General features: G+C 37.8%; 1 protein-coding gene across 1 annotated transcript in view; it reads left to right on the top strand.

The window, feature by feature from the left end:
• The window catches only part of LOC115261300 (uncharacterized), a 137,438-nt gene that overhangs the window by 55,789 nt on the left and 54,556 nt on the right, over positions 1–27,093 (top strand). The window contains exon 2 of the mRNA XM_062859401.1: positions 18,770–19,589. Within this exon, the coding sequence (XP_062715385.1) occupies positions 19,505–19,589 (85 nt within the window). The 5' untranslated portion in view covers positions 18,770–19,504. The remainder of the gene's footprint in view (positions 1–18,769; positions 19,590–27,093) is intronic.

Raw genomic sequence — 27,093 nt, 5'->3', positions numbered from 1 at the left:
GTCACCTGACTAGCTGCAGTTACTATATCCGCCATGAAGTCAGAAAACGTTGAAAGTGTGACATCGTTATACTCTCGTTTGTAGAAAGCCCATTTTAATTTCCAGTGAGCTGGTAGCTTGTTGACCATTTCTTGCAAAAGGGTAGGGTTCGTTAAATGGTTTTTCATTCCTGCTACAACAAGATGGTCGGCTAAGTTTTGAACAGCGACTCCGAACAACATGAGCGAGTTCAAGTCTTCTCCGTTTGGAGGATCTATTTTCCGAACTTTAGCAATTAATGCAGAAATTAGCAGTTCTGGTCTACCGTATAGCAATTTCAACGTAGCGATAACTTGGGGAACCAATTCTGGCAATAAAAGTTTACTGCTCACCGCCTGCCGTGCTGGCCCAGTAAGACTGCGTTGCAGTCTTATGAGGTTTTCAACATTACTGAAACCACACGCTTCTGTTGAATTATTGTAGCTACTAATGAATATTGGCCAATCCTCTGGATGGCCGGCGAACGATGGCAAGTCGGAAGGAATAGCCTGTCGAGTGAGCATTTTTCGAAGATCCGTTTCAGTTCCGTTTGTCTGTGATTCCATTTGTCGGTGTCGGGGGCTATCCGTTATTTGTTCGTCTCGTGCCTGGTTGTCCGAGCTGTGCAAACGATCTGTATGATTGATATTCAATCGCAGGCGATCACAATGCTCCCGCAACAGCTGATATTTTCTCCGCAGAAACCTTTTTTCAAGCGCTATCTCGTCGTTCAATTGTTTCAGTTCTAAAACAATCTGGGTTGAAAGAACAAACGACGGTAGAGTATCACATATGGAACATTTCCAGCTCGGAATAGATGTCGAATTCGGCACTTCGACACAAGCAAGGTGAAAGGCTGTTTTGCACCCGCTGCAGGTAATGCATTCTTCTTTCTTGATTGCGTCCGTACATATTGTACATATGGGTCTCAATTCTTCTGGTGTCGACATGAAGAATTTTTTAGTTTGTTGCCGCGGGAGAGTTGTACTGGAGTTCTTTGAGCAGATGAAGTACACTGGTGGTTGCTTGTATCAGCTAAAACTAAAATAGTTTGTTTTATTTCATCGATTGTACAATAATACTTCTTAAACTACTTACAATTCTTCAGTGATTTATCTCCGACCTGGCAACAATTACTATCGGCTTCGGTTCAACCCGGATCTGATTTACTCTTTTATAAATTCTCACAAATTTACTAGGATTTTGCACCTAACTAGCCATCAGCGCACTTGATGCTGTTACTACTGTATGGCCGTTTCTCTTTTATCTTTTTACAGAGAGGCTAACAGCATGCGGCTGCTTTTGCCATTTACGAAAGGGTAGAATGGCTGATTTTCGCCGCAACAGGCATGAATGAATGAACTTAAATATATAATATTACTAGCTGTCCCGGCAAACTTTGTCTTGCCAAGCTGTGGTGGTTTGACAACTGTTGAGGTCATCGCAGCATCGCACTCTAGATTGATTTAATTTTGATCACGCTAAATTTGTTCCCGGCTCATGAAAAATCCGTACTTCATCATTTTTTTACTTTTCTAGTGGATTTTCGTAACTTTTTGTACATATAAACACAGCCGCCATGAATACGAATCGAACCATGCATGAGTCATGTTGATCGGTCCACCCGTTCTTGAGTTTTGTTGCCTCAAAGGGACTTCAAACTCATTTTTATATATATGATACCTCCTTTGGATTGGCAGCCGTTCAGCGCACAGCAGACTGCAAAATAGGCTTCGCCCATTCGGAGCGCAAGACAACCTTAAGCACGTCGTTGGAGGCGCATCGCTGGCTGATGATGATCAGTGGTAACTCTCTCTTCTGCACGAATCTGTCACGTACAAAATGTTTTCGAATGTTTCAGAATCACCGGTTTAGTCTACAAACATAATTTTTGATTTGATAATTTTTTTTGAAATGTTTTTTTTTTTTAATGTTGGCTCTAGCATTAATTCCAAATAATCCCTTTTCGCAACCCCTAAATATCAACCGAAATCGCTCCTTTTTGTTCACCTCACTTATTTCGACCAGTAAATCACTTTTGACTTGGAAAATCATATCCCGGAGAGATTTTGCAAGATAAGACAGCACTCGAATAGCTTACAATATGACATATTTTTGAATTGATTGAATCAATATCACAACGTGAAATCAAATCAGACAGACCCATGATGGACATAAAATTTAAGTTCATACAATTATCTAAAAACAATACCCGCGTGATGCTATGTTTGTAAGTCCATCACTACCAAGCCGAAAAACTTCGAGCAATCCGACAAACAATATTGTAATCCTCGATGACTAATTGAGTCACAAAATTAAAACTAATTACAATATTTCATTTCTCCACTGCAAACAAAGCTACCTACCTGCACGTTCCAGCTTAACGATTTGCAAACGGCACAAAGCGGGAAATCAGATTATACCGTAGAATGGCTCCCTTCCCCGCCCCAGCAACAGCAGCAGCAGCAGCAAGCGAAATAACAAAGTTCGTATTGGAAACCTCTTCGACCTCCTGACGCCCCAAAGTTCAACCACGTTGTGCTGTCCGTTGGTGTTCTGTTCTGAGTGGTGAAAAGTGACTGCTCGATAGTGCCATGGTGGAGAAAAAACCAAGAGGATTAGTCAACTGAACTGTGAAACTTGCAGGCAAGTCATCTGCGTCAGCGTGCACTCGCTTCGGCTGCTGCTGGATGCCTAGCTAGCTGGTTGGCTGGCTAGATGGTCGCGCTACTCGTTGTGCTCCGTAGATATCCGCTGCAAACACAGTCGGCAAAAGTTTTCCTTCTAATACCAGCAGTAAATTCTAACAAATTCACATTGATCCGGGATTCCTGGGCAGAAGCGTGAACATGGCTCCCAAAGAGCCCGGGCAAACGATAATGACGATGAGTTCGTCGACGACACCCTTGCTTGATTGCTCGCAAGACTGGCTTTGGAACGTTAGCTACAGAGACAGGAGTTCCCAAGTTTTTCGATGACATGGTAAGAGATTCAAACATTCATCTGAAGTATACATCGTGACGTTTTTTTTGGATCTCTCGTATCGTAAGCAAGAAAATGTTATGAAAATGTCATTTTGTGTTTTGCTTATTCCACTGCCCTTAGTGAAAAAATGTTTACCGGCAAAATAAATAACATTCCACAGCTAATAGTACTACAGGGGATACACAAAATGATCGGAACAGGCAAAATTTTCATTTCTCAAAAAATGGTCAAATAGCTGTAGCTTTTGGAATAGTGCATCAAAAAATTTCATTGTAATTTGATCAACTAGTTGTGAAATTTGGAAAGATCGGGCTGTTATACGCAAAGTTAGAAAGATTCTAGAAAAAGGTATAATTATCCGACTGCCAACTGTGAGCTTTTATATCTCCGGATTCAATAATCCGAATGCAATGAAATTTTGAGCATATGTAATAAGTTACGAAAAACTTGTGACTTAACTTAAAATTCATAACACAGAAGAAAATTATAACGATTAGATTATTTTTCTAACATAACACCAAATTATCCAAATCATCAGCATCGTTCCAAAATTCAAATTCGCACTAATTGACTTGAATATAAATATGTTTTGAAGGAAAGTAACAAAATAATCCACAAACAATTGGAAAAAAGTAATGGGATGCATGTTAAAAATATTTACTTAAAAATTCTAAAATTAATGAAATTGCAATATCTTTTCTTCTATTTATTTATTTCAAGTTAAGTCAAACGTTTTTCAAAGCTCATTATATAAATCAAAAATGCTCAAAATTTCATTGCATTCGGTTCAATGAATCCGGAGATATAACAGCTCAAAGTAGGCTGCCGGATAATTACACCTTTTTCCAAAATCTCTTGAATTATATATTTTATATGAAATAGTTCGATCCTTTTGAAATTCGGACCACTAATACACAACTAGTTGACCATATTACAGTGAAAATTTGAGGATAGTTGATGCACTTTTCGAAAAGTAACTATCTGTATCTGTAAGCAGTTTTTGAAAAGTGAAAATTTTGCCTGTTTCAATCATTTCATCTATCCTCTGTAAATATAACTAGTAGTATTAGATCGGTAATGCGCACAAACGGAAATCTCCCCGAAAAAATGAGAATTGAAAAATATCATGACATTTTTTCTATGAAATATCGTGACATTTCCCGTTGAAAGCGTCCCTAATCCCACGGGGTTGGGAACCCGTGCCGACTTGCTTCACTGGCACAACAGTTCCAAGTCGCAGCTGCGATTTTAAAAAGCAAAACGTTGTTTCGGATCTGGGCGGGAAAAGTTTCGCACTCCGGGAATGAACTGAAAATGAAACCATTGATGCAATCGCGCTACCGCCACCAAACGGCACAAAGTGACACTAAGCGCTGCCGAACCGACCGACCGACCGACCAACAGGACTGGTTGTCGTCCATGGCAGAGAAGGCTGCGGATAGCCAGCTTAGCCGGAACTTTTACCGCACTATCAATTTCAGTGAAGCTGCTGCCGTGATGTCATTGTTGTCTACCGCATTCCAGTGGCTGGGGGTTTTGTTTTTTTTCTTTGATGGCTTGGTGCAATTGGTGCTGTTATTGTTCATAAGATGTGCGCATATTCATCCAATATTCAATATTGAAAAATATATCCTGCCAATGGAAATAAATGTTTGTGGGATTGGTTTTCATCAGAATAGAATTTATCTTTGCGGACATCACGTTAGAGACAAGTAACCCGCCCAGCCAGCATTTTGGTTGCTATATCGAAATTGCAACTGAAATAGTCACACATATATAGCACCAAAGAAATCGTATTCAATGCACGAAACAGGCATATACATACTAAAGAGGAGGCCATATCGAAACATATATACGATTACTGCGATTCCATCCAACATAATTTACGATTTCTCGAAAAATTTCTACGATTTCGCCGATATTATCCGTCTCAATATACGATTATGCATGATCTTATTACGATTGAGAGTACCAATATACGACTCAAGATTTTCAAGTAAAAAAAACAATTGGTGTTCAGTGGGAGTCGAACTTAGGTCCTTTGATTGAGAACTGCGCGTTATTTCTATTGGCTATATTGCCAAGTTGAAAATAGAGAGTTCAAAGTGAATGGCATGAAACGAATAAAAAATAGCATGATACGGTGCGAGACTTGTGATGGGAGCGTTGTTGTTGTGGATTGAGTGGCACCAAAAGTGGTGCCCTGCAAGAGGCCCGGAATTCACATCGTTGTTGAAATCTATACATCACTTATTGTTAGTCATCTGCTAGTATGAAAACCTATATATTTGGTTGAAATTATTGCTACCATGGTTGGAACGTATCAACAACAACAAAAGTACAAATTTGTGATGAATACCATTTTTTATTTTTCTCAATCATACAAATATGTAAACAAAACCATTTACGATTTCCGAGATTAATATTCGACTATTAAAAGTAACAATCATATGCGACTGTAAAAATGAATATACGATTTCTACGATTTCATTCACTTGGTATACGACGCAAATGTGACGCAAACGATCAATATACAACATTGTTATAGTTGTATACGATTGCACCGATTTTCATCATACCTTTAGGTAGCAAGCTCGATTTAGCAGATTCATATACGATGTGAAGCGACGATTTCCACGATTCAAAGAAATCATATATACGATGCTAGCGAACTTGCAGCTTGACATTAAGAATGTATATTTTTTTACGATTCTATCCGATTCTGTGCGATCCTACCGATAGTATCTCGCACCTTTTATGATCGGAGACGACTATATGAAACAAAATCGCAATTGAAATTTAATTTGGCATGAAATGCGATTTTACGCAATCATTGTCAACAAATATACATATTATTATACAATTCTGATTCGATATATGAAAATATACGATTTTTTCCACACAATGATTTACGATATGTGGTTGGCTGGGCGAGCAAAATCTGACATAATATGTAATAAGCAGTTCATCGTGGTTGAAATAAATATCAAATTTTGTCACGAGGCCGAGTTACATACTTGTTTTCATCTGTCAGCATAATTCCTTCCTTCGCTTATTGAAAGCCAATTGATTTAGGCAAATTTCATCATATTTATAAATGTAAATCAATCGGTCACAACGGTACTCCATTAAATTGCAAAACATAGACATTCCACATTTAAAAGCTCATGCTTCAAATACAAGTATACCTCGATTTAGTGGACATTTCAATTTTAAAAATGTCTATAAAATCTAATTTTACATAAAATCGTAGCATTTTTTTTTATTATTTTGTATTATTTAAATTGTATACAAAAATGTATCAAAACACATAAAGACTCAGTAAAAAGAAAATCGTGTAAGGTACTGTTCCTTTGAAATCCACTAAGAATTTGCATCCTTTCACAGAAACGTATTTCGATTTCAACTGTAAGGTCATCTTCAGTACTTGACTCGACTCAAGTCCAAGACACTGAAGATGACCTTACAGTTGAGGTCGAACCTACGTATCTGTCAAAGGATGCAAATTCTTAGTGAAATTCAAAGGAACAATACTTAACACGATTTTCTTTTCACTTACAGATATTCCCCTAACAAGCCCACGTTCATCATCAACATAAAGACTAGTCTAGTCTAGTCTAGTCTACACATATACAGCCATTCATTGAAAGAATCCTGAAAAATGATAAGATCGACTACTTCTACCATCTTGTCATTATTAATGCTTGCAGTATATCGAAAATGCATTACAAGCATTAAAGCGGCCAGGCCTACTTGCAGCGTTATTGATTATACAATAAAACCATTAAACGGGGACATCTCGTACCAACCGCTCAGTTTTGTATAGAAAGCTAACTACGTGAAAAATCGGTAGGGGTTACGTTGCTAAGAAGGTTGATGTCACCCCTTGATCATTGGAATCCTGAGATGGAACACAAATATTAAGGCCGTGTCCTGGCCCTAATGCCTAGGCTTAAGCGCCTAAACTCGCTCTCTGAAACGAAAAACACTACTGATCTCTCCCAATTGCATGGTCAAGTTTGACCCGTAGGCTACGGGGCTTACAACAAAATTTCAAACCGCTGCCAAAGACGCAAACATCAATATTTTTCAATGAAATTTTGAGGTTCACTTCACTATTAGTTGTAGTTTTAATAATGCTGGGAGCCACAAAAGTTGGAGCCACGAGGACAGTTCCATTCCGGTGGACGTCTGGGTCAGGAGGGGTAAAAATTGCATAACCTTCCTTTTACCAAGGCCCCATTAGTTGGAATTCAAATGAATTCATCTGAAAAGTTGTTAGTTCTATGTATTATTGTATATTACGTCCGGCCTGGGGGTTAAGAAGTATATAGGTGGTGTAGAACTTTTTCCAAGCCCCCAAAATATTTTCAGTTTTGAGTCTAATTTCTATGCGCTTGTAAAAGATTTTAAGGCACGCAAGAAGTAGATTTTTCTGTCCTTTCGTGGAAAACATGATTTTTCTAACGAAAACAGTAGGTTACCATCAAGTTTTACTTAAAGTTTAATTCAATATGCTTAAGACCTAGCTTAGGACAGAAAAATCTACTTCTTGCGTGCCTTAACCTTTCAGTACTCGCGCTAATTTTTGTAACGCGAGCAGTCGCGCGTTGTACTTTGTACAACACCCATACATTCTGAAATATCTAAGGATCCTGATTGTTTAGAGGAGGACTGTCTTTGGCAAAGTTGTTGTAAATTTCATGGGCTACTTGATGCTGATAAAGTTGATTCGTAATACGTCCACTAGGTGGCGCTAATGAGCAATATCATGTTATATCTTATATCTCATGATCCTGATGTCTTAGAAAGATGGTGTCTTCGGCAAAGTTGTTTGGTAGGTAAACGGCTTACAGATTATTGGCCGTTTAATTGGAAAATCCACCACTAGGCGGCGCTAGTGAGCAAATAAACTTTATATCCCGTGTATCTCGGGAACCTGATAACTTAGAAAGATGATGTCTTCGACAAAGTTGTTTGGTAGGTTAAGTACTTACGGATGATTCGCAGTATAATTTGAAATTTCACCACTTGACGGCGCTAGTGAGCATGTAATATTATATATTATGTATCTCTGGACCCTTATTACTTAGAAAGATAGTGTCTTCCGCAAGCATGTTTGGTATATCAAGGGCTTATAGATGAGTGACAGTTTGATTTCAAATGCCACCACTAGGAGGCGCTAGTGAGCATGTAAATTTTTATTCTTATGTAGCTCAGGATCCCGATTAAAAAGGCACGGGACTCCGTCTTCAGCCAGAGGCTGTACAGACTGAACAGGACTTAACACTAGACTATGGACACGACATACATTACATGCACCAGTGGATAGCATGGTGCGGTTACACGCTTGGTAACGCTAACCGAACGGCCACGAAGCTCCATTTTACTCAGAAAGATGGTGTCTTCGGCAAAGTTGTTTGCAACTAGGAGTTTAAAATTTTCAATAAGACTGACCTGTTGTGTTCATTCATTTTTTATGTCAACTGCCAATCATCCGTAAGCTTTTGACCTACCAAACAACTTTTCCGAAGACACCATGTTTCTAATTCGTCAGTATCCTGAGACACATGAGATATAAGATTTACGCTAACTAGCGCCACCCTGTTTTGGAATTAAAAAAATAACACCATCATCTATAAGCCCTTGATTTATAATTTTTCGAAATTTTTGTTTTTCATATAAGTGTGGGCCACCTTAATGCACAGCCAAAAACAACACAATACTAAACACTAAACACCCGCGCATCTATTGTTTTGATTTTCATTCGAGCCAATAGCGAACGCGATCGATTATGCTGCCATACTCACCCCTACAGCGTCATCAGGATACGAAGATATAATGTCCCATAAAATATATAGTGCGTTCTTCATAATGCGATTTATGATTTTTCCGCATTTTAGGAATTAACGTTGTTTTCGAAAAGGTCCTGTACTATTCAAAATAAGTTTCTTGAAGAATACATTCGGATTTACCATCAATAGATACATTTATTACAAAGTAATAACAGATGATGCTCATGTGTTGTACAAAGAACAACAGTGGAATGAACGGAATGTTAACTGTTCTATTGGGTTTTTAAATATATTCAATTTGGTTGAAATATTGTTGACAGAAACAAACACAGCTTGTTGAAAACATACAAAAAAGCATCCATTTGCATGTTTTAGCAAATTAATGTGTAGCGTCACCTTGTAGCGAAATCGTATCAAACGGCTCATCAACTGTAATCTCTTTATCCATCAAACAACAATGTCGAAGACATCATCTTTCTTAGTAATCAGGAACTTGAGATATATGAGGTATAAAATTGGAATATTCATCAGCGCCACCTGGATGTGAAATTGCACGTCATATTTGTCTTCATCAGTTAGTGTTTGATCTACTAAACAACTTTGCAGAAGACACCATCTTTCTAAGTAATCAGGATCTCGAGATATATGAGTTATAATATTTGAGTACTCACTAGCGCCACCTGGATGTGGAATTCCACATCATACTTAGGGGCTGTCCATAAACCACGTGGTCATTTTTTTGGGACTTTTCAACCCCCCCGCGTGGTCATAAGTCCATACAAAATTTTTTATTTGTCCATACAAAATGGTCATTGGCCGAACCCCCCCCCCCCCCTAATGACCACGTGGTTTATGGACAGCCCCTTATCTCAGTTAGTGTTTGATCTACTAAACAACTTTGCAGAAGACACCATTTTTCTAAGTAATCAGGGCCCTGAGATGTATGAGTTATAAAATTTCAATGCCCACTAGCGCCACCTAGATGTGGAATTTGAAATCATACGGCTCTACATCAGTTAGTGTTCGATCTACTAAACAACTTTGCCGAAGACACCATCATTCTAAATACTCAGGATCCTGAGTTATATGGGATATAAAAATTACATGCTCACTAGCGCCGCCTATCGGTTGAAATCTGAATTACTCAGGTCACCTCGCGTAGGCCCTTGATATCCCATATAACTTTGCCGAAGACACCATATTTCTAGATCATTTAGATTTTGAAATACACTAATCCACATTCAACTGTCTATTATATCTTATATATAGTAGGGGAGACTGGGGAGACTTGATCCCTTTTTCTTAATTTGCCTGTAACTTTAAGAAAAAACACAAAACTAGATCCATTTTCGTACAGAATGGCAGGTAAACATCTATTGCAAGTTTATGCACAACAGAAGGACTTTAAATTATTGTTAAAGTTTTCAAAACTGTGTTTTTATGGAGGCATGTCTTATGATGTATTTTTCAAAAATGGGTCACAATTGATCCCCTTTTGAGCACATGGTTAATTTAAAGGCAAAATAACTCCAGAAGCTTCCTATTTATTTTCTTTTCAAGTTTTCTTGCATTGTTGATGAAAACGATGTACGATGGTATTTGAAATTATAAGATTTCCTTAAATTGTTAAGGATATGCCGTATTTTGAAAATGGGGAGACTTGATCCCCCTTTTAATGGTTTGTACTGAAATAATAATTATCTGACACGTTTTATCATTGAATATACTAGAATTCCGAGTAAATAGAGGCTTCCAAATTGATTTGTATTTTTCACATGTATAATGTGTGTGTAATCCTCGAGGGATCAAGTCTCCCCATGTCACTGTTGCACACACTAAGCTACATTAGTTGAAATATTTATATAACAGCCTTATTTGGATAAATACGTTTGATAATATTTTATTTATACTATGTGCTGTGAAATTTTGACACGATTTGGTTCAATTTTCACAAAGTTATTGAGATTTTTCGGAATCGCCTAAAAGATTTCTGAAAGACAGAAAACAAACCATCAGCCATTAAAAAATATTGCAATACACAATTGAAATCAATTGTAGCCGAAACATTGTCGTCTATCCAGATGTCATTTTGGAAAAAAATATTCTAGAAGGAAACTGTTTTTGATTCCGAGAAAATATGGGGGGAACAAGTCTCCCCAGGGATCAAGTCTCCTCAGTCTCCCCTACGTTTTTCATAATGCGATTTTCAATTTTCCGCATTATAAGGAGTTGTACTGTTTTCAAAAAAGGTCTTATAATATTCCAAATAAGATTCCTGTAGAATACATTTGGGTTTGACATTGATAGAAAAGATGGTTTCAAAGTAATAGTCGATAATTCTCATGTGTTGTACAAAGTACAACAGCGCGATTAACGGAAGGTTAAAATCCTTTTTGCAATTTCTTATCGTAATAGGCTGTTTTACCTCACACAAATCTGACAGGAAAAGGCCTACTTTCCCACACCAAATTAGCAGTTCTGTAATGGTTCATTACAGCACTAATTTGCGTTGCGTAATGAACCATTACAGCACTGTTTTCAGTTTTGATCAACTTCTTGATGCTTTCTTGTCGCAACTTTGAAAAATTGTGACAACTGCACAGTATAACCTGCTATGATCAGACTTTCTTAAACATGACTGTGAACATTTGTGTGCAGTTTGATGAAAAGGTTTTGTTAAAAACTATCCTCAAGTGGTAATTTATGAAATTGCAAAAAATGTTGTACGCATCTCGGTGCAGAACTCGATTTTTACAGCACTCGTCGTAATTATCCAACTCGGCAAGCCTCGTTGGATAAATGTACGACTCGTGCTGTAAAAATCCTCATTCTGCACCTTGTTGCGTAAACTACTATTACAAGCGCATAGAAATTAGACTCAAAATTGAGAATATTTTGGATGCCTGGAAAAAGTTCTACACCACTTATATACTTCTTAACCCCCAGGCCGGACGTAATATACAATAATACATAGAACTAACAACTTTTCAGATGAATTCCTTTGAATTTCAACTAATAGGACCTTGGTAAAAGGAAGGTTATGCAATTTTTACCCCTCCTGACCCAGACGTACACCGGAATGAAACTGTCCTCGTGGCTCCAATTTTTGTGGCTCCGAGCATAATTGAAACTACAACTAATAGTGAAGTAAACCTTAAAATTTCATTGAAAAATATTGATGTTTGCGTCTTTGGCAGCGGTTTGAAATTTTGTTGTAAGCCCCGTAGCCTACGGATTAATAAACAAAATATTATAAGAACTTAAATAAGAAAAATCAGAAAGATCAGTTCAATATCACGTGATTGGTAGTCAGCAAAAGCAGAGTTTAAAATTTTTAATTTCAATGAATGAAATTCAACGTGAATTTTTAAAATTATCAATTGAGGGATCAAAATAGAATTCATTTTGGTGAATGATTTTTTTCACCTATTCATTCATTTTTCTGTCACTGACAATTTTCACTGAGATTTAAAGCTGGACCGTAACTCCCGATTATACTTCCAATCACCTCAAAACTTGTGAATAGTAGTTAATTAGAATATTAATTATGTTTCCTATTTGTTCATTAAGTCGGATTGTGCGTCTGTTAACAGAAATTGGACATTTTACAACGTGCCAAAAAAAATTCGTGACAGAGAATAGAATGAAAAAAGAGAGGCATACAGCTGACAATGAATGTGGCCGAACACGAATGAAAAATTGAGAATGTCGATCTTCACTTTCAATCTTCGAATTTTTTACTCTCTGAGCAAAAGACGTATTTGAAAACTTTTACTAGAATATGTAACGGATAACTAATTTTAAATGACTCAGTCAAAGTGCAAATTTTCGGTAATACCAATCCGTGTGGTCAATTATGAATTTCAAATAACTCAACGTACATATGTACAGATGGGTAAATTATCGGTTAAATTGGGGAAAAATCCACAGCTCAGGTGAGATTTGAATTCACGACCCTTATTCGCTAGACAAGTGCTTTACCAACTAGGCTACCGAGCCAATTAATGACCCGGCAACTTAGTTGTCATAAGGTTCAATTCCAATCTCATCGATCTATATCATCTTCCCCTTAAGGCCGGACGGGACGGTGGTTGAATCGTCCGCCATTGCTCTGTTGTTAGTAAGATGCAAATCTCAACTTCTACTTTATATTATTGACTAGAAATTTGATCGTTCATTTGCTCACTTGTGGTGCGCAATCGACTAAAGTTTCAGCTACGTCAGTGCAGTGGAAATTGATATTTGCTTCTTCAAAATCGCGAGGCAAATTGTTAGATAGAGAGAGAAGATAGGAAAAATTACACGTCGTCCCGTGCGGCCTTAACCGCAAATATAACCATCTCTGTTGTACATATGTACGAAGAGCGAAAGCGATTTGTTTATTGTTTGAAACTGTTTGCCTATCGTACAGGCACCGCTTCCCCAACCACTTGTAGAGGAAGAACAATTGCTAGGTAGTAAATGGTAGAAGGCGATCAAACGCATCGTTCGCATTCTATTTGATACGACGGATAACTACGTAGAGGTAGATGCTCGAAAACGACATCATAATAATTCATTCAGAGTACTGGCGTTTTCAAAAATGTGTTCAAACAGAGTGAACCAAGTACACAATTCTAAAATAACCAGTATAATAAATATCTTCATGAAACGGGTATTGGTACATTTCAGTATGATGCCCAACAGCTACCAAACAAACATATTTTGATTTGGGAAGTATTACGAAAAATAAGATAATTTCATCTATTTTTCTTAGATACACATGGTTACAGAGTGTTCCGGAAAATCTTCCATTTGTTCCTCTAGAAGTGTCACAAATACTGCTTTTACGAAATCTGGCTCGAATTGCTTCACCAATTCCTCCATGATATTTACAAATCATTTCAGAGATTTTTTGAGAGCTACCAAAAGTCTTCTAATATTTTTCGTGAATTTGTTCGAGTATTCGGCCAAAAATTCCTTGGAATTTTCTTTAGGGATTTGTTCAGAAATTTCTCCTATTTTAAACTAAGAATTTTTCCAAAGCATGTTGAATGATTTTTTTTTTCTGAAATTCTCCATTATTTTGCAAAAAATAATGAGTTTTAGCAGAAATTCCTCCAAGGATTCTTTCAAAAATTCGTTCAGAGATTCCTTCGGAAATGTTTTCAAAGATTCCTTTTCTAAAACATTCAACGATGCCTACAGAAACTATTCCAGAGTTCTTAAGAATATGTTTCAAAAATTCCTTCAAAAAGCAACTTCCAATTTCTTTAGAAATTCCACTAGGGATTACTTGAAAAGTTGTTTTAAAAGAGTTTTGAAGGAAAACTGTGGGTGAGTTTCTGCAGAAAATCCTTCACAGATTTAGCCTATTTTTTCGGAACTTTACTAGAGAATTTTGTCCAAAAAATTCTTCGGAAATTCCTTTAAACATTCTCTCAAACGATCTTCCAATGATTTATTCCAGCGTTTCTCAAACTATGGGTCGCGACCCACTGGTGGGTCGCGAGCTGATTATTTGTGGGTCGCGAAGTCTTTATTAACGTATGTCGGTTTCTGGAAAAAATGAGTTTGCTTGCAGTTAGCATTTTCGTTTGGGCTTAAGTGCCCCACAAAATGCATACGTTTGCGTGTGCGTGACAGTAGTTTGACACATTTCCCATGGGAAAACTGTAAAAAAAAAGGAAAACTCGACGGAACGGACGCTATGTGTTCCAGGCTTTACACACCAGTTTCAGCAGTTAAAATACAAAAAAATAGAAATACAAAAAATCAAAAAAAAATACCGAACTCCAACAAGAAACCTTACTTTTACCAAACTTCAGTAAAGCTAAACTTCTGTGAAATTCAGATGGCTGTCGATAATCTGAACTTTAACGGAACAATTTCAAAATAATTTCAATAAAAATGGAAGCAAAATAAGTGTGTAAGAAGGAAATATTCAAGAGGACTCATCTGACAATCCAGCAGTACTATAATTCAAAAACTACTTGATGTTCATCCACTCTCTGTGAATACGTATACTATTTTCAACCGATATTCAATTTTAAAGTAGCTTTTAATGTTCTGCAGTGCATTTGATACATATATATATATAGTGATTATATCTGGTTAAATATATTAGAAACTTGGACTCTCATTTCAAATTTTGAGGACTAAGAGTTAACTGATGCTGCAAACTTGGGCACCAACCTTTCTTAGACTTTTCTAAAAAAAACTAAAAGAGCAGCATAAATAAACAAAAAAAAACTAAGCTTGAGGGCTACGTAACGTAAGTTTATCACAACCTATTAAAGTGATAAAATGTATTTATATAAAAAAGCAGTCCAAATTTGCAAGAAAAGGCTTATTTTATAAATTTTCGTGCTGGTAGGTCGCCAAATTCTTTGAAAATCAGAAGTGGGTCGCAAGCTGAAAAAGTTTGAGAACCCCTGATTTATTCCATAACTTTTCCCGGGATTTGCTTGAGCAATTGCTCAAGGGATTTTTTAATTTGAATTTCTGTCAGAAAATCTTCTTAGGATTTCTTCAAAAAATCCTCCAGGCACTCTTTTTAACAAATTGTGAGATCCGTTCGAGAATTTTCTGCAGGGATTCCCATAGAAACTACCCTAGGGGTCCCTTCACAAAAATTTCGAGGGAATCTTTCAGGAAATCTCCCGTGGCTTATAAATTCGTTTGATAAATCCTTCAAAAATATTTCCAGATTTTCCTCCAGAGAATTCTTTAAAAATTTCTCCAAGGGTTACTTAAAAAAACTTCCACCGATTTTTCGATAATTCTTTCCACTCTAGGATCCATTTAAAAAATCTTTCACGTGTCTCTGACAAAAATCTCAAAGGGATACTTGAAGAAATTCTTGCAGGGACTCCTTTGGAGCTCCTCGTAGATTTACTTTGATAATCATCCAGGAGATCCTAAAAAAATAAGTCAGACAATTTTTCACAAAATCTTCTAGGGCTTCCGTTATACTTTAGAATGCTTTCCAGAAATTTTTCAAAGAACTTCTTAAGAAAGTTATGCATGGACTCTCTTAAAAAAATATTGCATAGATTGTCTTAGTAATTCATCTACGAATTTCTTCAGATTTTTGCTTTTCATAGAGATTTTTCCAGAAATTTCCTAAAGCATTCATCTAGAAAACCTCCCATGAACTTTCTCAAAATGCTTTTTGGATTTTTGCTAAAACATAATTCTTGGTTACATTAAGAAGAAGACATTCAGATGTCCTTCAAAATTTTCTCAGAAGCTCTAAAGAATATTCTCCAAGGATTGCTTCAGAAATTCTACAAAAGATTGTTAAGAAAATTTCCAAGATTTGTTCACATTCCTCAAGATATTTCTTCAAGACTTTTCTCTTCCAGAAATTACTCCTATGATGTCTTAAGAAAGCCTAAGAAAATGCTCCAAGGATTCCTTCAGAAAACGTTCTGCAAATTCTTTCAGAGATTCTTACAGGGATTCTTACGGAAAGGCTGGAAGACATCCTTGCAGAAATTCCTGTAGAAATTCATGCAGAGATTTCATCAGAAACTGCGCTGGGTATTTTCATAGAAACTCCTCCAGGATTTCCTGCAAGCGTACCTCTACGAATTTCTTTATGGTTTCCTCCAAGAATCCATAAAAAAAACTGTATAAGATTTTTATTGACGATCAAACGCAAAGCTAAATTGCGCAGGTGGCGCTTTACTAAAACAGTAAATCACGAACCCTTTATTAAATTACTAATGATACAAATGTAAGAAAACTGAAATTATTGCATGTTCTGATAACTTTCATGCAATGTATTGACCAGAAATATGTTACATTTGATCGCCAATTGGGCGATTTTCCAGGGGTGTGTTTTTTTTTTTTCAAATATCTCACGAGGTTTTGTTAGGTATTTACCAGGGGTTTCCAGGTGTATCTTCCTGGAATTTCTTCAAAAAATCCACCTATGGATCCTTAAATATTTTTTCAGAAATTTATTTACAGTTTTCTTCAAATTTTCTGTATATTCCCCCTGAAATATTCTTCAGCGATAATTTTGGAAATATCTTTATGAGACTTCTTCAATATTCCTAGAATTACTTCAAAAATTTCAGGAGAGATTTTTTCAAAATTTGTTTCTTGGATTCTTTCAGAAGTTATTCTAGCAGTCCCTTCAGAAGTTGCTCCAGCGGTTTCTTCAGAGATTCCTCCAGGAATTCATCCATGGGAATGTACCAATGGGAAGGCGCTGAAATCGGGGAACTTTGGCTAACTAGCTCTGATCATAGTAAAAGCACTGGAAATAATTTATCACACATCTTGTCAGTAATCTGCCAAATCATTACACTAACCTTTTTAGGAAATTTGTTACAAATTTTGGAATTCAATCAGCTCAGTACATGCCATAATAGAATAAGGCGTCTACCAACAATATCAGGAATATATTACAATTCTCGGTGAGGAAATCATAAGAAATCTTGAAAGAAGTTTTTTAGAAAGCTTTGAGGAAAAATCTGGCGCCCATTCGCCATGCATGCAAATTATTGCCAGAGAATAAATCCACTCATCGTGATCATCGATAAAGCGAGAGATATATTATACAAATCAAAATAAAATCTACTTTCGCGACTACTTTTACTCGCAGTCAGAGATACGCGCGAGCCAGTCGCCTAAGAAAACGGAACTGTTTTAAAATTTTCCATCATAGCATAAAAAAAGTGAAAAAGGGATGTATGAGATTAAGATAAATATATTAAACTAAGGATGTCATGAGGTATGCTTTGGCGCTATTATGGGTGCTCCATAAAAAATGTAGTTTGAAGTGCTCCGCGTGTCAACAGGCTGAAAATGCCTGCATTATAAGCCATCATTGCACAAAATGCAAGTTTTAAACAGATTAGATATTTGTGGCTTCGTGACCGGGTGGCTAGTGTCACCAAGCATTTAGTCGCATCGTGCAAGGGAGCGTGGGTTCGATTCTCGCCGCAGCTGTCAGGAAAAGTTTTTGGCTGTGCCACTTGGCGTTCATTCTAGTCCGTTGTCTAGTGTCGTGCTTCCTTCAGAGCGAATAGCACACTGGGAAGCATTGAATGTGTTCGTGTCTTTGAAAAAAAAAATGCATTAAAAAAATCTACAAAAAATCGAGTAATATGATGTGATATAACCTTCATATCGTCGGTTTCCTGCAATAGGGGCACAACTCAAAATTTGTAATTTTTGAGAATTTGATGGCAAATGATGGAAGACTATGCAATCGTCTCACAAAAACCCGTTTTGAAATTCGTTGAGAATCGCGATATTTCGGCATTTTCGTCAATTTTCCGCAATAAAGGCACAACTCAAAATCATTTTTTTCAATAGTCGTTGAAAAATAGTAATCCAAAATTAATAAAATAGATAGTCCTTAAGCTTTTTTCCATGATACAACAATCAACATTTGTTTACTTTTGTCGAATAATGAGAGGAATAAGTGAACTTGTAGGAGATTCTTGAAGATTGGTAATTTTCAAACGCTCGTTCTGAAAATTCACATTGTTTGAGTTGTGCCCCTATTGCAGGAAACCGACGATATGATACAAAGCCACCACTAGTGCTGGACTTGCCATGTGGTACGGTTCCTTTTAATACAACATTTTCAAAAGCCCAAACCACAAAATATTTATAATTTCCAAAGTAGTCTAAATCTATGCTTTATGGAAATACAGGTGAAGATATAACAGCAACTATTTTTAAGCTTCCCTTTATCAGGAGACGTACAAGTAAGGCCACGTTCATACCATATTCCTGAAATTTTCTTCCGCTCCCAAGATCAAACAAACTATACCGAAAACAAGCGCTGCTTGATTGTAAGTTCTATTTACTGAGTCCCAATTTGACAGACCCAGATTTATAACTGAGATATGTAAGCCATGAGAAAAAAAAAACTACACATTTCATTCCAGTCAAACATTTCTTTACTTTTTTGATCAATGAAGAAATTGCCATGCTAAGCATATATTTACCGTCTGTTTTTCTTTCAGCTCCTCAGCCGAACACGCCAGGTATGCCGTAAAGTGACTTTCCGCGTAGCATACTGACTGGCAAAGGATTTATACCAGAGCTGAAGCAAACCACGGGGAAAGCCGTAGGAATTAGATTGCAAATCCGTGTAGGAGTCAATGTCTCATTCATATATTATGGGGGCCCCGCAGACTGAAGGTGTGACTGAAATGCCAACCGATCCAGTGAGTGAAAAGTGTTGTTTATTTAAGCAGAATTTGCATAAAAATCGAATCATGAGAAAAGCTAGTGCTACATTTGTCCTCTGCCTGGATCCGCCCCAGTGCACACCAACTAGAGGCCACCCAGCGTAACGTTAGTAGCATCGGATCAGCGCGATTTCAAGGCTTTAGGACCTATCACAGGGGGTGGGAAAGCGAGAAAAAGGCAGCAGTGATGCGAAGAAAACATGTAAAGCGAACATCCTTACACGTCTAAGTGGAGGCAAACAGCGTGGTCGTCTGGCGGCAATCAGTGGATCGGATAAATTGTTTTCACAGTTCAACCCAAGCACAGGGGGCTGAAGAGAGAACTCTACATGTGTGCATAACTGGAGCATGGAGTAGCTTCGAGTGGCGGTTGTGGAGTTGAAAACGACAGATTCAGGCAGAAGTAAGGCGAGAGGACAAGTTAGAAAGCGCTAGCCAATATTACCCATTCGACGTCGGACTGGAACGGGACCGCGCCGGTTTCGATCAGTGAAAAGGCGGCCAACAATGGAGATTGTTTACATGCAAATTGCAATGGTGCTCTCGCTGATAGTAAAATGTTTGCACGGATCTCTATCGACTACCCTGCAAGGTAAGTGGCTTGTTTTCGTTTCGATTCACTCGAACTTTGTACGCAAATCGATCGAAGAACTAAGTCTTGGCCGGAGGGTTTCACGTACTTAACTTGCATGATGCAAATTGCATCTCTGTGAGAGGATAATAATAAAAGAAGACGGGTTATACGGTTATGGATAAGTCGCCCAAGTAACAATTTCTATGCTTTATGCTCTTGGGTATTTTCATAGATGTTGTAAATTATTTCAGGTTTTAAGAACGAACCTTTACGTGCTTTTTTAAATTGGATCTTATAACATTTTTCAAATCCACATGTTTATCATAGCGCATCGGTCTTAAAACATTATAGATTGCAGAAGCCAAGCTTAGGTTTGACTGACTGTACATGTCAAAGGTTGCTCCTCCGTGACTGATCTGAAATGGTAGGAAATGTACTGAGATCGCTTTCTGAATAATTTTTCAATTATTGATTTTGCGATACAGTCATTGCACAATTATGGGACACACACAATTATTAGTCACTTTTCACTTCAATAGAAAAATACTAATTAATTGCAAGTTTTTGTTAGCCATTATCATTTTTCGTTCATAAGTTGATTTGTTTTGTGTCATTGCCAGGGGCGTACAATTTCGTTTCAATGATACACTTTCATGCAACATTTGAATGAGTCACTTTAAGTGTTTCATACATTTTTCTAATGACTCGGTCGTTAAAAAAAACTTTTCCACTCATCGTAGCACTCGGTAGTCTCCCACCCGGTCGCATTGCTTGTGCTTCACCCGTCAGAGCATTAGTGTCTCACTGGTGCACGCTAGTCTCTCAATGGTTACGGGCGCCGGTTAATTGGATTTAAGGCTCAAGCATCCGTCATCATTTTTCGGAAAACAAAAAGCAGTTTTTTCACTGTAAATCAAAACAATGACCATGAAAATATATTCACTGTATTCCATTTCTCATGTGGAATGCAGTGAATACATTTTCATGGCAAAATCTTTTGTTTTGAACGAGAAAACTGCTTTTAAATTTTTGATGATGGCAATGATTTTAATGACAAATGGTTCAACGTTAAGTGGTCGAATTTGTTATCCTCTTCCATAAAACATAATTATCATTCTATTGGCGTGCACCACTATTTAAAAATGTGGTTTAAATAGTGTTTTTAGCATGTTGAAGTATTTCAATGACTCATAAATGAAACGAAAATCCAAGTGTATCATCCCATGTTTCATACACACTTGTTTCTGTAGCAGCAACGAACGAGTGTGTTGCTGGGTGAGAGATGAAGCATCACAGCAGTCCGTTCGCATGGGAAACGATTTGCTACAGTCGTCGTACGTCAAGTTTTCCTTTCGAAATTGCACGACCCTGGTCATTACACGTATCGCACACGGGCTTATACGTCAAAACATACATATTGTCGATATTTTTTTGTTCGGCGCAAAACCATATGTCAAAGTAACGCTTCGATTGTGAATATCGGAAAGTGCGTGCGCTGCTTTTGACAGCACTGTAAAAACAAGCTTCAGTGATTTTCAAGGGCAAAATGGTATCGTCACCAGAACAAAGGTATAATTAACGTTCTAAATGTAGAAATTCATGTGACTGCAGCTATTTAAAGCTTATTTCTGGCAAAATTTAAGTGACTCATTATTGTGCCAAGGAACACCGAAAATCACACAATTATGGGTCACTTTTTGTGCAGTATAATATTGACAGTTCCGCGTACATGGGCATTGCATACTTTTAGGCGTTTACCGGTGGTTGTGTTGAAGATTTTGTCCCAATTTTGAAAAACTGATTTCAAATCGTGAAAACACGCTTCGTTAAGAGGTTTGAGATCAGTTTTAGATTCAGTTATAGTTGATCTATCGAGAATAAGTGATTATTCATTGAAAAAATAGACAAAATATTATTGTTGAGCCGATTCCTCTTGAGTGACCCATAATAGGCAACAAATTGACCCATAATTGTTACACAGCCAATTTTGACCCCTTATTGTGGTTTTCATTATTCACCAACATTTTAGAAATTTTCACCGGCTCAAGTGTATTTTACAAGCAATTTTTTATATAAAACAATAAAAAGGAGTTTGAAGAGAATATAAAGTAAAAATAATGAAAGTGTTATTTTTGTTTGTAAAACGATTCATATTTTGAAATGACTGTTCCTTGAGTGACCCATAATTGTGCAATGAGTGTATAGTTTCTAAGATAAGTGCATCTTTTGACATGAAAAGTTGGATGATCAATCCACCTATAAGATACAAAAATGATTTTTTTTAATATGCAGATGGACGTTTGATGTCTTCGGCAAAGTTTTTTTTTATCTAGTTAATTTATTTGGGGCTCAATCGCGTATAACGCTTTTCGGAGCCAAATATCTTTTTTTGTACTTAATAGTATACAGAGTAATAACTTTTTAATGATATCTGTTAGTAATGGGTGAAAGCCAGGGTACTCGAGGTTAGAAGGTCACATTTTGAGGGTTCGACAGGGTAAAGATTGGACCAAAGGTTTCACTGCAGCTCATCCGGGGGTGAATCGTATCTTGCTAGCGTATTCGGTGCATTGTGGTGTTGGTACAAACTTGTTGTGGGACTTGGTCTTCCGGTTGGCCAGGAGCAGCTTGGTAACACAAAGAGGACAAAACAGAGAAAAAATAACTGGAGAAGAAAACACAAGCGAATTAAACTTTTATACCAGCAGAGCGAAGAAAGTCGAAAATACATCCCATGTATGTGAGACATCGCGGGTCCCCAACACATCTCTCACAAGAACAAAGGGTTGTCTACCTCGGGCCTAAAGGGTATCAAAAAGTAGTGCTCTGGAGGCGTCATTATCCGGGCATTGCCAAACTACGTGGTCGATGTCATCATAACCAGAACCGCACTTAGTACAAACATTGCTCTACGCGAGGTTAATCCTGTGTAAATGCGCATCTAGCGAGTAATGGTTGGTCTTGACATTACGCGAATGGAATTGCGACTTACATCCAAACCATTTTTATTCCTGTTCGGGTTTGTCACTGCGATCAGTTTTTGGATCTATTGTGACATTACCCGTATCCTTAGTGTAGTGCATGTCGCATTACTCAATTGCCATTGAGGGGCAATAAAGTATCGATTTTGATACAGTTTTTGTTTTGTTTTCTTAGAAAACAAAACAACCCAAGGAACAATTTCAATTCCTTTTAGATTTAATTATTTTTATGGAAGCTTTATCACAGCATGGCCAATTCATGGAACATTTATAGTTGTTTTTATCAAGAGAAAACAATCTTCGTTCGTTTGCGGTTTTTAAGTTGTCTTAATTTTGAAATTCGTGCATAAAACAACTGAATTTACAAGGGCATTAAATCTTATAATAAGTTTTAAGGCGTATTTGAAGTTGGTGGAATTCTGGGAGGATTCCCTGGAGAAATTTCTGGACGAACCACGGAAAGAACTTCTAAACAATTACTTGGAGAAACCCCTGCCTAGAAGAATTGTTGGGGAAATTCCGTGGAACTATTTCTGTAAAATTTCCCGGAGGAATCCCTGAATGAATTTCTGGAATAATCTCTGGATAAATCCCTGAAAAAAATTCTGAGAAAATTTCTACAGAAATTCCTAGAGAAATTCTCAAAGGAATTTCTGAAAGAATTCCAGGAGGAATTTCTGGAGGAATTCCAGGAGATAATTCTGGAGGAATTCCAGAAGATAATTCAGCAGGAATAACTGGAGGACTCATTGGAAGAATTTTTGTAGGAATCTCTGGTATAATACTTAAATAAATTCCTGGAGGAATTCCTGAGGAAAATTTCCTGGATTAATTTCTGGAGGAAACCTTGGAGAAAATCCCGGAGGAATATCTGAAAAAAAAAATCCTGAAAGAATTTCTAGAGGAATCCCTAGAGGAAGCCATATGGAAATCCCTAGAGGATTTCTTAGAGGAATTTCTGAAGGAATGCCTGGAGGAACAACTACAGAAATTCCTGTAGACAAGCCTGTGGGAGCTCTGGATGAATATCTAGAAAATTTCCTTGAGAAATCTCTTGAGAAATTCCTAGCAAAAATTTCCATGAGAAATCTCTATAGGAATCCCTAGAGAAAATCCCTGGATTAATTCTTGGAGGATTACCTTGAAGAATCACAGGAGAACTTTCAGGAGGAATTCCGGAAGGAATCCCTGGAACAATCCCTGGAAAAAAATCCTGGAAGAATTCCGAGAGGAATTTCTGGAGGAAGCCCTGGAAGAATCTCTACAGGAATTTCTTGAGGTACCTCTAGAGGAACACTTGGAGGATTCTGTGGAGGAATCCCTAGAGGAATCTCTTGTGGAATTCTTTAAAGAATTCCTCGACGAATCACTGGAGGAATTCCTGGAGAAATCCCAGGAAGAATTCCTGAAGAAATCCAAGTAGCAATTCATGAGGGAATTCCAGGTAGAGTTTCTGAGGAAAAAGTGGGAGTAAGTACTGAAAAAAATGCTGAAATTCCTAAGGAAATCCTGAAAGAATTTTAAAAAGAGTACGTAGAGGAACTCTTGGGGGGATCCCTGTAGCAATTCCTGAAGGAATCTATGTTCATGAAAAACCCCAGGAGAAATCTCAGAAGCAATCCTCAGAAGAATTCCTAAGGGAATTTCTCAGCAGTTCCTGGAGGAATCTCGCATTAGTTCTTGGAGGAGTTTCTTAAAGAATTCCAGGAGAAATTCCTGAAGGTATCCCAAGAAGAATTCATGGATGCATTTTTAAAATAATTTCTAAAGTTTTTCCTGTAAGAATCACAGATGCAATTCCCTGGTGAATCCCTGGGGGGATTTACGAAGAAACCCCAAATGGAATCCCAGAAACAATTCCATGAAGAATACTTTAGAAGATCTCAGGAGAGCTTTCTTAGAAAATTCCTGGAAGAATTACTGCAGGAATTCCTGGACAAAAAAACTGAAGAAATCCATGTCTGCGGCAATTTCTGCATTCCTAAAGGTTTATTTGTACAAAGCGATTTCTCGATTATTTTTTAAATAATCTCTAGTGAAATTCTGGAAGGAATATATGGAGAAACCCATGAAGAAATCTCTGAAGGAGTACCTGCAGAAGTGTCTTAAAAGATCTCTGGAGAAATTCCTGATGCAAACGTCCATAAAAGCACTGATGAAGTCAGGCGCCATCCACAAATTACGTAACGCTCTAGGATGAGGGGGGGAGTCCGGCCGAGCGTTACGGCCCATACAAAAAAAATCAGGTTTTCATACAAAAAGCGTAACGGAGGGGGGAGGGGGGGGGTCAAAAATTGTCGATTTTAGCGTTACGTAATAAATGGATGCTGCCTCACTGGAGAAATCTCCAAAAATATCCCAGGGCATATCCCGAAGAAATGTCTGGAGTAATCCCTTGATGAATTCATGAAGGGGGAATCCATGATGGAATCACAGCTACTAGGGATACCATCAGTGTTGATTTAGTAGAACATGTCCTGATTTTGGACTCATTTTGACGAATTCCTAACAAATCCGATGAGCTTAAATGTTATTGATGGAAATAAAACAAATATCCCGACGGGCGGACCTGGTGTGATGGTTAAATCGCGTGACTATCCCGCTGTGGACTTGTGATCAAATCCGGATTTGATTTGGCCCATTTCCAACAAACTCACTTTATGTGAGTTCTTCCTTCGAACGGAAAGTAAATCGTGAATCCTGAGAAGAGCTGCCTAGGGTTACAAATCTCGTTGATTGAGATAAAAAAAAAATCAAATATCCTGAAAACAATAGAGCTGATAAATATTTAGGCTACTTTTTCTTTATCGTAATCTTTGTTTGAAAAAAAAAAAAACATTAAAGATGATCAATACCGGAAAACTTTTCAACTCTTTTTATTTGAGGAGCATGACTATGCAATTATGTTCCTTTGAATTTCACAGAGCAACTCGATCTACTCATAGCTAACATCGTGAGCACGTTGTGCAATTTCCGGTATTCAATCTACCGGGTTTCATACGCCTGATATTGAATACTTGTTGCATTCCTTGGATTTTAATTAGCACCATCCGATACATCGAGCCTACGTCAATAGAGTAGGTTCAGTCCCACCCTACGAAGCGGAGCATTCCGATTGAATGGCCACCACCCACCGTCCGTAGTATGAACAAAGTGGATCTGTGCCGATCGCCGGTGCGGGGACCGCAGTAGGACGAGCGTATCGCATGGAAATTCCTCTTCGCACAGGCCAAACAGGAGTAAGATTTGTTATTAACATTCCTCTATTCAAATCGTACGTGAACGACTCGGAACTTTATTCGCCGAATGTGTGGTTGAATTGCTGTTGCGTGGCAGCCGTTGGCGAAAGCTAGGCGTATCATCACGAAGGCGAAACGTGCACTGGAGTGATTTGGGCACAGATTCTGTCATTTCTGTGGAACTAAATAACTTGATCATGTTTTTAAGGGAAAACCTGAAGCTTAGGACCTTTGACATATATAAGAGTAATCAATGTTGGGCAAATCTCAGTTGAAAAAAAGCTGTTGAAGTCATCGTATTCGTATATAGAACAGTTACGTACTAATAGGGATGTATCCAAAGGAGCAGAAAAACTTGGAGGTAGATTATGATGATTAGAAAATTAAATCTTCATAATCATCATTTGATAAATCGGATCTCTTTTAATCTCATAATCCTTTGATTGTAACGATAAAGCAACTCAAAGTCACCCCAATGGATCATTCCGAGCACCAGCATAAAAGCAGACACACTCCGCTCAGTCAAACATTGACTGACTGGTGCCCAGGGCAATCCACTGAGGGTCGTCGCAAAAACCGTTTCATCCGGATGAAAATCTAATAGCACATGAGGAAATACGCTGCACAATTGCTCCTTGATTACAGCCCACCCATGTCGTTGAATGCCGCATGCATGTAGTAGGTAACGTTCGGCTGAATGCTGCCGGAAACAAGAAAAAAAAATGCTGCACCTATCTCATGGCTACAGTTCGGATTGTGACTAATGGTGGACGTGAATCGATATATGGAAAGCTACGTTCATTACTAGTCGGAATCTCGCTCGAAAGCCACCGAGTACCACCCACAGGTTGCTGATTGCGAAAGGATATTGGAATCAAAATTTCCCAGAGGTGCTAGACGACCGAAGCCGCTGCGCTGGATATAGTTCAGGCCAGGATATATCCACTCTCTCTCTCTCCCTCTCGGACACTCCCAACTACTCTACAGTATTCGTGGCATTTCCCTATTTTGGAGCTCCATACAACAGCCGTGCCAGTCCGTGCGTGAATTTTTAGCTTCCCCAGAAGACTAGCGGCGCGGCACGAGCCTGGAAAGCATGAATTATTCCGCTGTAATAAGGACTAGAATCAGCAATTTGTTATAACACGTTCAGATTAATGTTACAATAATTTATGCTAATGGGCAAACATAACAAACACCGCTGTGCTAGGTAATGATGCTCCCAGTACGTACGGTGTGTGTTTTAACACCTTGCAATGTATTCGCGTGCGATGCAGGCATTGAATGGCTATGAGCGAAGCT

The sequence above is a fragment of the Aedes albopictus genome, chromosome 3 (assembly GCF_035046485.1).
Source record: "Aedes albopictus strain Foshan chromosome 3, AalbF5, whole genome shotgun sequence".
Taxonomy (NCBI): domain Eukaryota; kingdom Metazoa; phylum Arthropoda; class Insecta; order Diptera; family Culicidae; genus Aedes; species Aedes albopictus.
Note: the sequence above shows the minus strand (reverse complement) of the source record. Positions and strands in the feature narration are given on the sequence as shown.